The 12,339-nt window shown below is 33.7% G+C and overlaps 1 protein-coding gene across 7 annotated transcripts in view; it reads left to right on the top strand.

Annotated features, from left to right (window-relative positions):
* Positions 1-12,339, top strand: part of WASF1 (WASP family member 1) — a 70,781-nt gene that overhangs the window by 41,062 nt on the left and 17,380 nt on the right. For 5 of the 7 annotated variants that reach the window (XM_086707574.1, XM_086707572.1, XM_086707569.1 and 2 more), the window contains one exon: positions 10,889-11,049. The exons of 1 other annotated variant lie outside the window; for it this stretch is intronic. In XM_086707574.1, coding sequence (XP_086563700.1) covers positions 10,917-11,049 — 133 coding nt within the window. In that variant the 5' untranslated portion in view covers positions 10,889-10,916. Of the gene's footprint in view, positions 1-1,194; positions 1,213-10,888; positions 11,050-12,339 lie in introns of those variants that run through there. One more of the 7 variants, XM_086707571.1, reaches the window with a different exon arrangement.

Below are 12,339 nucleotides of genomic sequence, written 5' to 3'. Positions count from 1 at the left end.
GCAGGGAGAAAGGGGGAGACACAGAATTCGAAACAGGCTCCAGGCTCTGAGGTGTCAGCACAGAGCCCGATGCAGGGCCCAAACTCACAGACCGTGAGATCATGACCTGAGCCGAAGTCGGAAGCTTAACTGACTGAGCCACCCAGGTGCCCTGGTATATGATCCTTTTAAAGTGCAGTTGAATTTGGTTTGCTAGTATTCTGAGTTTTGCATCTGTATTCATTGGGGATTGGCCTGTAGTTTTCTTGTAGTCTCTTTATTTGGCTTTGGTATCAAAGTAATGCTGGCCTCATAAAATGAGTTTGAGGGTGTTCTTTACTCTTCAATATTTTGGAAGAGTTTGAGAAGGACTGGCTTTAATTCTTCTTTAAATGTTTGATAGAAATCACCAGTGAAACCATCTGGTCCTGGGCTTTTCTTTGTTGAGAGGTTTTTGATTACTGACTTGATCTCCTTACTCATTATCGGTCTGTTCGTATTTTCTATTTCTTCATAACAATGTCATGGTAGGTTGTATATTTCTAGGAATTTATCCACTTTTTAATAGGTTATCTAATTTGTTGATATATAATTGTTCATAGTAGCTGCTTATGAACCTTTGTATTTCTGATGTTAATTGTGATGTCTCCTCATTCAGTTACGATTTTGTTTATTTGAAAAATTTTTTAATGTTTATTTGATAATTTTTTTAATGTTTATTTTTGAGAGAGAGAGAGCGTGCACTCAGGCTGGGGAAGGTCAGAGAGAGACAGAGACACAGAATCCGAAGCAGGCTCCAGGCTCTGAGCTGTCAGCACAAAGCCTGATGTGGAGCTTGAACTCAGGAGCCATCAGATCATGACCTGAGCTGAAGTAGGACGCTTAACCGACTGAGCTACCAAGGCACGCCATGATTTTGTGTATTTGAGTCTTCTCCTTTTTTTTCTTAGTTAGTCCAGCTACAGATTTGTCAATTTTCTTTATCTTTTCAAAAACCAACTCTTAATTTCATGGACTTTTTTATCTATTGTCTCCTAGTCTCTATTTCATTTATTTCTGCTCTGAACTTTATTACTTCCTTCCTTCTGCTAACTTTGGGCTTAGTTTATTCTTTCTTTAATTCCTTGAAGTGTATATTAAGGTTGTTTATGTGGAATCTTTCTTTTTTCTTAATGTAGGCATTAATCACTATAAGACTCCAAGAACTGCTTTTGCTGCGTCTCGTAAGTTTTGGTATGTTGTGTTTGTATTTTTGTTTGTCTCCAGGTATTTTCTGATTTCCCTTTTAATTTCATCTTTGACCCATTGGTTGTCCAGGAGTGCCAAGGACTTTTCTAAAAACTCTGCATTTAACAACCATTTTAACCTACATAAAATACCCTTGAGTTAGGTGGTGTTATTTTCCTTATTTTAAGGTGAGGAAATTGAAATATAAGAGGTCTCCTAGATAGTAAATAATGGAGCTGAGAAAGCATTAAAATATCCTCATGTATGGTAAAAATGAAAATGAAATAATGTTACTGGAAGCAATTAGGAAATAAATATTTCAAGGATCTTGAATTTTTAATACTCCAAGAAAATAACCAGGAACTGCTATAAAGATTTATATAATGTAAGGTTATCCAGTATTATTATTATAAAAATTTGGAAGTAGCCAAAATGTCCAGCATTAGGGGAGTGTCAAATAAATTATGGTGTATCTTGTAGAGTATATAACATGGGCATTGGAAAGCCCATGTGATCGTGAGGATGTGGAAATATAAATTTGTCCAGAATTTTGGAAGATTATCAATATTTTCAAAAATTTTAAGGAAAATACCAACAGTTTGATACCAACAGGTCTTCTGCTAGGAACTGAATAGATATTCTTGTACAGATAGGTATGGTAAGATTGAAAGGAGTCCAAGAAGATTCTAATAGGCTGTACTTTGATGGAGCTGTTAGCTAATATAAGAAATATAGAGCTAGGTTTTTGCTAGGGAAAAATAATGACTTTAGTTCAGGGCTTATTGACTTATTGGTTTTATTCATGGGGACATCCAAAAATAAAGAGTCAGTATTTGGAAATACGAATGTAGAGATACAAGAAGAAAGAACTTGAAAGAAAGATGAGGGGGTAAAAATTTCCATATTTTGGCATAAATCAGGTGCAGAAGGAGACTGTTGGTGGGCTTGTTATCATCTGTGATAACTGATATACTTTTCTACTTTTTAAAAATGTATGTTCATCTGTTTTGGTTTGTGAAAGAATCATTTTTGATTCTCCTCTTAAGTGAAATTTTGCTCAGTCCCTGAATAGTGAATTGTTAGAATGGTTTTTTAAAGTTCACATTGTATAAATACATCTTAATATGAAAGAAGCAACAGTGTTTGGTAAAACACACATATACACAAATAGGTTCTGTTCCTAACCCTGTCTTTTGAACAACTCATTCTACCTCCTTGAGTGATATCTTTGGCTTGGCCTAGAATGGTTCCCAGCCTGGACATAATTTTGGATGTTTGTATGTTTTCTATGTGATTTTTAAATTTTTTAAAATTCTTCATTTTATTTAAATTTTTTAAAATTTGAGTCTAGTTGACACAGGTGTACAATATAGTGATTCAGTATCTCTTTATGTAATGCTGTGCTTACCACAAGTGTAGTTACCATCTGTCAATATACAATGCTATTACAATATCATTGACTATACTCCCTGTGCTGTACCTTTTGTTCTCATGACATTTTCATTCCATAACTGGAAGCCTGTATCTCCCACTCCCCTTCACCCATTCTGCCCATCCCTCCACTTCTCTCCTATCTGGAAACCATCAGTTTGCTCTCTGTATTTATAGGTCTGATTCTGCTTTTTGTTTGTTTATTTATTTGTTTTGTTTTAAAAATCCTTTATTTCAAAAGGACTTAATGAAAGCATATTCTGAATCACTTAGATGTCTACTTTATAATGAGTCCTGGGAAGTAGTTTTGGTTATCTCTGTTTAGGATTGTGTTTAGCATAACTGTGGTGCCACATAGTAAAACTTTAATTGTTTCAGTATATCCTGGATACTATAGGAACACAGTGGCACCTAAATGTTGTATTTGAACATAGGAAAGCCTAAATAGTGTCAATTAGGTAACATACGCATAAAATTTCACAGTAGTTCAAGTAAAGAAAAGGCTGTTACATGGTAGGATAGGCATGAACAAAATAAAGCAGATTTTTGGAGCAGTCAGTACAAAATTCATATAGCAAGCAATGTGATTTTTATCATATTCAATACTATTATTTTGAATTTTTTTGGTTTTGTATTTTTGTATTTAATTTTTTTTTTTTAATTTTTTTTTTCAACGTTTTGTTTTTTTTTTATTATTTTTGGGACAGAGATAGACAGAGCATGAACGGGGGAGGGGCAGAGAGAGAGGGAGACACAGAATCGGAAGCAGGCTGCAGGCTCCGAGCCATCAGCCCAGAGCCTGACGCGGGGCTCAAACTCACGGACCGCGAGATCGTGACCTGGCTGAAGTCGGACGCTTAACCGACTGCGCCACCCAGGCGCCCTTTTGTATTTAATTTTAAATCTGTTTTGGCTTTCTAGTTATGTAAGGGGTTATAAGCATAAGGATTTACTTTTGATTTTATATCTGTATACTGCTAAGTAACATATTCAAAATAAGTTACTATCAGGGATCTGAAATACTTTTTTCTCCTCCAAAAAAGTGCTATATTACTAAATTTTTGGTGTGTAAACCTTAAAATTTCTCTTATACTGTATGCCACTTCACTGTTAGCCTTAAGATACTTAAGGAGGTCTTTTAAACTCTCATTTGAGTTGTAAATTTCAACAAAAGAGACATGAAATTTGTCTCATAATGAATGCACAGTTCCACAAAATAGTGTGGTTATTGCCATTGTCAGTGGTCACCATGCATTTTGGGTTTTTGTACACATGAAAAGAAAGGTACAGTTAAACATTGGAGAAATGGAATTTTTAGTAATGTTGATACACATTTTTGCCATGCTGTTCCCTCCAGGAAGAAGATGACTGGACATTTCATTTGGCTGGGGACATTAGAAGGTGAAATGCTAGGAATATTGTGTTCACTCTGGCGCTGTAGTCTAGAAGTCAAGTCAACTCAGGTTACAGGGAGGTTATAGAGACTAGGAACAATGTGGGGGGAACAAAGGAGTTAGGAGGAACAAAATTGCTCCTCTGGGGCTAAAATAGATAAAGTAGGCATGTATCATATAGGAGAATAATGAAATATAAGGAAAAAATAAAAATAAAAAAAGAGGAACAAAATTGCTCCTCTGGGGCTAAAATAGATAAAGTAGGCATGTATCATATAGGAGAATAATGAAATATAAGGAAAAAATAAAAATAAAAAAAGAGGAACAAAATTGCTCCTCTGGGGCTAAAATAGATAAAGTAGGCATGTATCATATAGGAGAATAATGAAATACAAGGAAAAAATAAAAATAAAAGGAAAGAAGAAAGCCACTAAATGCTCTTTCATCTCCTTGACCAATTTTGGCTAATGCTCTGCTCCAAATATCAGTAAGTTATTCTCTCTATGATCCCAGATACCTGGTTGTAAATATTACTATTGTTGGTCATAAATCCATTCCTAATCCCATAGATTTTATGGATAGGAATAATATATTGATGTAATAGGTCTGCTTCAGAAATCACTTTTAGTTTTTGGCTGACCACAGAAAGTTTCTTATGCCACAAATTTGGACCTCACTCCTATGTCTAATCCATCATCAGTCTTATTGATTCTGCCTTCAGGATATATATTGAACGGACGTGCTTCTAGATTACCATCACCTAGTCCAGGGGCACCTGGGTGGCTCAGTCGGTTAAGCATCCGACTTTGGCTCAGGTCATGATCTCGTGGTTTGTGGCTTTGAGCCCTGTGTCAGGCTATGTGCTGACAGCTCAGAGCCTGGAGCCTGCTTCAGATTCTGTGTCTCCTCCTCTCTCTGCCCTTCCCATGCTCGTGCTCTGTCTCACTCTGTCTCTCAATAATAAATAATGTTTAAAAAAATTAGATTACCATCACCTAGTCCAAATGACTACCATCTCTGTCACCTGGACTATTTCAGTCATCTTCTAACTTAATCTTCTAATTGGCCCACCTGCATTTATTCTGCCATTGCTCCCCTCCCCACCAAGTATCCATAGAGCAGTTAGAATGAACGGCGATTTCTGATCTTGGTACTCTTTTCCTTAAAATCCTTGAATGCTCTCCCATTAGAATAATCTGGACAATCTTCACCATAACCGTCAAGGTCCTACTTGATCGGATCCCCTGCTGACTCTTAGTCTCTGTTCACTACAATCCTGTCTACTGGACTGGTACCATATTGTGCAGGTGCATCAAGCCCCTTCCTAGTTGAGAGCCTGTACGTATGATGCACCTTCTAATTTAGAATGAAAACGCGCACAACACACACACACACACACATGCTTCAATTCTTCCAGCCTAGCTAGCTGACTCCTAATAATCCCATTGGTCTCAATTTAAATATCATTTCCTTAAGGAAATAGATCTATTTATAGTGCCTAGTACTTTTACTTCATTGCAGTTATCATAAGTCTAATTAGATACTTGATTCTAGCTAATCCACGGGAGACTGGTTTTACTCATGCCTTTTTCTTTAGCACTTGGCACAATGCTTGAGTCATTGGTATTTAGTAAATGAACGGCTAGATGAATGGATGATGGCAGTGTATCAATAGTGTAATTTCTCATATAAAGTACAACATATTTGATAGGTAATTATTGTTTTTAGAAGTATTAACTTTTTAATAGTATAAAGAACACTTGATCTTTTCATATAGTTTAATCAGCATTTGTGGTTTACATACCTCAAATTTCAAATTAACATCTCTTAAACCACCAAAAATAACCTTGGAGCAATATTATATTTGTATAATGATTTGTTGAGTAAGTGTCTGTGGTGGTTGTATTAATTTAAATATATTTTTTTCATTGAAAATGACATGGAATCACATAATTACTACTATCTAGTGAATCTTATTACTTAGTTAACTATCCTGAATCTCATTTCTGCTCTATAGGTGTGTAATACTATTTATTATTTCATTAGCCTCCAGTTTTCTTCTTGGGCCTAACAGTAATGTCCATAATGAATTGCAGAGTATGTAGCTCATTTCTTCATTTCTTTTCAACCTTAGCCTATCAAAATTTAATACTTTGTTATTGTAACTTAAGATGAAATATATAATTATCTACCAATTTATTTATTTTTGGTAAAGATAGCACTGTTTTTAGGACAAATTCTTTAACTAGGGCCAGAACATTTCAAAGCAATCAAATAACTAGAGATCTTCAGCATGAGTAATCCTGTGAATGCCCAATTTGGCTTTGTCATGTCTTTGTATATAGAATTTTTGAAATTTATGGTTAGTATAGAATTTTTGAAATTTATGGTTAGTAATCTTCAAGTTTACCTCATAACAAAAGGGAGATATGTTATTTTTATATGATCCTATTGTTTCACGGGTAAGTTCAGTTACTTTCTATTTCAGTGTATTTATAATAAACAGTTTGGGATATATACATTGTAGATTGGGAGAAAAGGTAAGTTATAAAAATTCTGTTTTTGATATACTTTTAAACATCCTTTTTTATATATTTTAAATCACTTTATTTAAAGACCCATGGTTTTACATACTTGGAACAAGTATTTTTAATTAGATTTGATAAATTTGTTAATGTGGAACTATTTTATGCATTCATATTTCAAAAATGTTTTATATTTTAATCCATTGTATCTGTAAGAATTATAAAGTATTTTGTCATTTGCATAGAACTTTATTGGAAAAACTGTTTCCATGAAAACATATCTCTATTTAAACATACTTATGCTCAAATTATTTAATTGTTCTGTTACACACAATTAAGTAGTTTCTAATGTTAGGGAGGTAGGACATTTGTTAAAAGTCATTTGCTCCCTGGGCACCTGCGTGGCTTAGTGGGTTAAGTGTCTGACTTCGGCTCAGGTAATGATCTTACACTTTGTGGGTTCAAGCCCCGCATCAGGCTCTGTCCTGACAGCTCAGAGTCTGGAGCCTGCTTCAGATTCTGTGTCTGCCTCTCTCTCTGCCCCTCCCCAGCTCGTGCTCTGTCTCTCTCAAAAATAAATAAACATTAAAAAATACTTTTTTAATCATTTGCTCCCTTAAATTTCTGAAATTTGTATTTAAAATACTGAAATTTGTTTTTATTAGAATAGTTGTTTTATTCTAACCTGTTCTCTTAGGTCACATAATATAATCCTTTAGTTTGAAAAGTGTTCTTATAAAAATTGAAAATTGTATTTCTATAATTTAACATAAAATTTTCCTTATTTAATATTAATGCCATTTTATAAATACAGAAATACCCTTAAATGATTATAGGTTAGTTGTTTCATCAATGTGTGAGTGTAAGGAATTAATCATTTGTCATCAATGGCATAATAGAATACTCATCATTCTTATGTTCTTTATATAACCCATGAGGCAATTAGTAACTACAGTTATCTTATGGCAGTTTTTTAAAAGCAACTATTTTATGTTTCCTGAAATTGTTAAATAAAGGAATACTTTAAACATTTTAAATAAAATTTACAGACTATTTTTGAGTTCTGAAAAGGAGAATTTAGATAACGTATTTTTCTGATTTCCAGAACCATAAAATCACTATTATGTCTGATCTTGGGTTATTTTTAACACTTTATGTATTGCTTGCTTGACTGATTGGAGAGAGAGAGTGGGAGTGGGAAAGAGAGGGGCAGAGGAAGAGAGAGAGAGAGAGAGAGAGAGAGAGAATCTTAAGCAAGCTCCATGCTCAGCATGTAGCCCAATATGGCGCTCAAGCCCACAACCCTGGGATGATGACCTGAGTCCAAATCAAGAGTCGAGAGCTCAACCAACTGAGCCACTGAGGCGTCCCACTTTATACTTTTAGATAGATATAGATATAGTCTTGATCCGAGTCAACAGAAGACATTCTTGAAATAACTTAGAGAACATATTGATATTATAATAGTTGCCAAAATATAATTTTAATTAGAATTCTGCCAAAATTTTGCTGTTAAATTTTAATATGTTTCATTTTCTTTACTCCTCTGAAAGAGGGTTTCTAATATGCTAGTTTAATAAATATGATGTCTTGTAGCTAATTTTATTTTTAATTTTAACATTTACACCAGGATTTAAAGTTAAGCCCATAAAAATATTATTTAAATTAAGAAACAAATTTATTGAAATTTTAGCTGGATTATATTAAAGAATAATTTAAAAATCTCTAAGGGATATAGACTTTAGTTTGCATGCTCTCAGTCTCTTGATGTTTGCTTCAGTAACTGGAAGTTTAATTTTAAGCTAAGAACCCAAGAAAATGGTGAAGAAACCTAGGAATTATTTTAGTTTTTTACATTGCTGGCAAACAATTACTTTTATAACCACATGGGTTATATAATAGTTGGAAAATTTTTGTTTGCTATGATAGTATTTTTAGTTGTGAGCTAAGAAAACAGATTAACAATTATTAGAATTAGTTATTTCATGTCTTAGCACAATATACTTTAGCTTCTTTATTAAATAAATGTTTTCCACCCTTAAATAGGCAAGTTAGTCAACGGTGGATTAAAAGATGTTAAAGTATATGTAATTGGTTCATTCTGTGTAGTATTTTTTAATTGTTTTTAATATTTATTTTTGAGAGAAAGCAGGAGCAGGGGGGAGGGGCAGAGAGAGGGGGGACAGAGGACCCAAAGCGGGCTCTACACTGACAGCAGACAGCCCAATATGGGGCTCAAACTTACGAGTGAGATCATGACCTGAGCAGAAGTCAGATGCTTAACCAACTGAGCCACCAGATGTCCCAGTTATTTTTAATGTTTTTAAACAGAAAATGTATCATTTGCAATATTTAAAAATGCTGAAATGAATTCAATTTTAATTTTGCTTGCTAATTAAATTATACCTTTTAGCATTTAGGACTTTTTCACCCTTTCCCAGTATGATAAAGGATTCCTACATTAAAGATAGTGTTGGGAACTCTCTAAAACATCAAGTAGGCAGTTTGCTCAGTATTTAAGAGATGAAATTGTTAGACTTTATTTTACTTTTTGCCACCAAGATTTTTATAGGTGAGTTACATAAGTGACCATTAGAATCACCAAGAAATAAGAAAAAGAATCTAATATTGGAACTGAAGTAGAAGGATGAGGAAGAGAGTTTTTCTCTCCAAAACGCTTTTGAATGTTACCTAAAAGCACTATTTTAATCACAACAAAAGCCATCCACCCTTTTTTGAGATGAGGATAATATTTTAAAACAACTGTCTTCATAACCGTTATTTATCAGTGGTAAGTACATGTAGCCCTCACTTGTATGGTAGTGTGGGACCAAAAGAATGATCATACAAACTAAAACCACACATAGTGACATTAACAATCAATGGGAAAATTTACAGTTGTTCCATGATCTTTAAAAATTTTGTCAAGACATTAAAAACTGTCCTGTGTTGGTTATAAACAGAGAGAAATGAAAAAAATAGTAAAACTAATACTAGTTTATTACAATGTAATATACTAAAAACAATTAGAATTGTTTTATTCTTTGTAAAAAACTTACCAAGAGTAGCTTGAACAGTGCTTTGCCATCTCCTTGTATAATAAGTTAGAATAGCAGATCTAGCAGAGTGAGCATCTTTTCTGTGCCTTGGCAAATTGTCCATCTGGATCAGCTTCCAGCATTTTACTTTTGCATTTTCAACATCGGGAAATACCTCCAAGAGTTTCTTTAATGTGAAATTTTTTGCTGGCATCACTTCCCCAGGGATATCTTCATTATTGTCACAGCCACTTTCCTCATTTATGTCAATAAGTTTGCCTTCACTAAATTCTTCTGACTGCGTATCTGGAGTCTCTCAAACAGTAATAATGGCAACGTTCCCACAATTAGCTATTTCTTCTATTATTCCATTTACATTTGAGTCCAGTTTCACTTTCATCTTTATCATTTTTCATTTCTTTGTTGCACTTTTATCTTTGTTGGCTAATTCACTCTTTTAGTTACCCATTTTGTAAAATTTCATATGGGTTTAGGAGGCAAGAAGGTAACCCAGCTACATGTTTTTCTGTCTTTAGGCAGGCGAATCGAATGATTAGGCACCAACCAACTTTGGAAAGAAGTGATGAGTCACTGATCATGATATACCTCTCTTATGAACATAGTGCTTTGTAGACTGAAGTGCTAGCAAAGTAGTTTGTATTTATGCGGTTGTAGTTAATATAGTGTGGAAAGTGAAATTGGAACCGTGTTGTTGGAGACTGGTATTATTGAACTAAACTTATGATAGCTGAAATTTGTGCAGATGGGAGGCCTGGGAAGTAAGGGCTGCCTATAATTAGAAGGCTGAACTATTTGAACAATTAAAGATCTGGTCAGTGTTGATGAAATTGAAGATGTAGGACTAGTTGGACTGTTTGATCTCTGAGCCATTGAACCCCTGATAACATTTTACGTGGAAGTGTAAATTTGATACTATTCTTCCAGCTTCCTTAATCCTCTTAGGCACTTCCTTAGAGAAGATCTTTCATGCTGTTTCTCTAAAACAAAACCCCTAGTTGTAGTAAAAACAGTGGTTTTAAACTGGAGAATAATAGTAACGGTGATTATGAATTCGTTATGAAGCAACTGACTTTGAAAGTTTTTTTCAATTTTTATATAATGTTGACATTCTAATAATTAAAAATAATAAATAAGTTTTGATTCATTTAGTCAGTAACTCCATTTTCATTGTTTTCATACTAGCAAATATTTTATTATTAAACGTGAAAGGGGAGGTCTTACTCTGTATTGGGTGCAATTGAATAATGTTAATTTATTGTTTGATTTCCTACAGGTGAACTGGCACAGAGGTTGATCTCAAGATGCCATTAGTGAAAAGAAACATTGATCCTAGGCACTTGTGCCACACAGCACTGCCTAGAGGCATTAAGAATGAACTAGAATGTGTAACCAATATTTCCTTGGCAAATATAATTAGACAACTAAGTAGCCTAAGTAAGTATTTCTATATCAGTGAAAAATATTTTTTGCAAACCAGAATTTTAAGCTTTAGAGTATTAAGAAGATGTCCTTGTGATTAATTTGGGGAGATATTTGATGAGAAGAGTATAAAATTATCTTGGAAAATGTAGTCATTTTAAATAAAATAATGAATCTTAGAATAATTTATTCTCTGCATGTTTCCTCTGGGAAAGAGAAGTAAGGACAGAATTTTAGGAATGGCATCACATGATGGATAAGAATTACTGAAATTGTTTTTAAAGTATGATTTGATCTATGAAAGGTTAGGCCAGGGTTTTACTTTTGCTTGCTCGTTATCACTATTACTTTTTTAGTGGCTTCAATTTGTGTTTTAGGACACTAGTATCTCTTTCTTTATATGTAGTCTAGGGAAGTATTTATATATTCTCAAATATCTAAAAGTAAAAGGTATGGGGTAGTTACTAGTTAGAGGATTAGGTTAGTCAAGTGAGTTGTCTAAAGGACATTAAGATATCAGTCAAGGGTCTTACATGCAGCATGATGTGAAAATAGTAAGTGAACCTGGCTTCTGACAGACAAAAGGTGAGCAGATTGGCCAGATAGTAAAGGCCAACAGAAGGGACAAGAAGAGGAGGATGAGACAGGCAATGTGTTTCTATCACAAGATTGTAGAACAGAGCTACTAAATTAAGGAATTAAACAAATTATTTCCTATTATTCTAAATTTAATGTTAGAAAATTTAAAATCTGTCTTGTGAATTGATGGCTTAGCTTTTTATTAAGACATTTATATTTCATTTTTTAATATTTCATTTTAAAGATAAAACAAGATGTTCTTGGCCTGGATGTATTCTCTAAGTGGTCCTAGATATGTCTTAGCCATACCTACCCAGGTAGATTATACTTATAGGGAAGATTGACTCTTCCTTTTAACTTTTGTTCTTTTCTTTTTATAATTGAGAACAAGATAAAGAGAAGTTGTTAATCTATTTTGTTTCAAGTGAGAGCATTTGGACATACACATATGTAACTAGAGCAACATAAAAATTACATTTGAATGCTCTTGGTGAGAGCACTAAATTTCTACATTGCCTATGAAATAGTTTTAAAAATAAAAGGATGTTTGTTTGAATTTAAGTATATTCTTTCCCCCTTTTTGTGGTTATTTTTTCAGGTTAGTTACTGACAGTGAATCACTAACATGGTTTACCTGTTTCTTTCTTGGGAAAGTCAATATAGAATATACTTTTGAGACAAGTCAAAAGAAGAGTCCTAGATATTAATAATGGTTAATCTTACTTT

This window comes from Puma concolor, chromosome B2 (genome assembly GCF_028749965.1).
Source record: "Puma concolor isolate L17-30 chromosome B2, mPumCon1.1.hap2, whole genome shotgun sequence".
Classification (NCBI taxonomy): domain Eukaryota; kingdom Metazoa; phylum Chordata; class Mammalia; order Carnivora; family Felidae; genus Puma; species Puma concolor.
The sequence above is the reverse complement of the archived record's forward strand: the minus strand, read 5'-3'. Positions and strand labels throughout refer to the sequence as shown.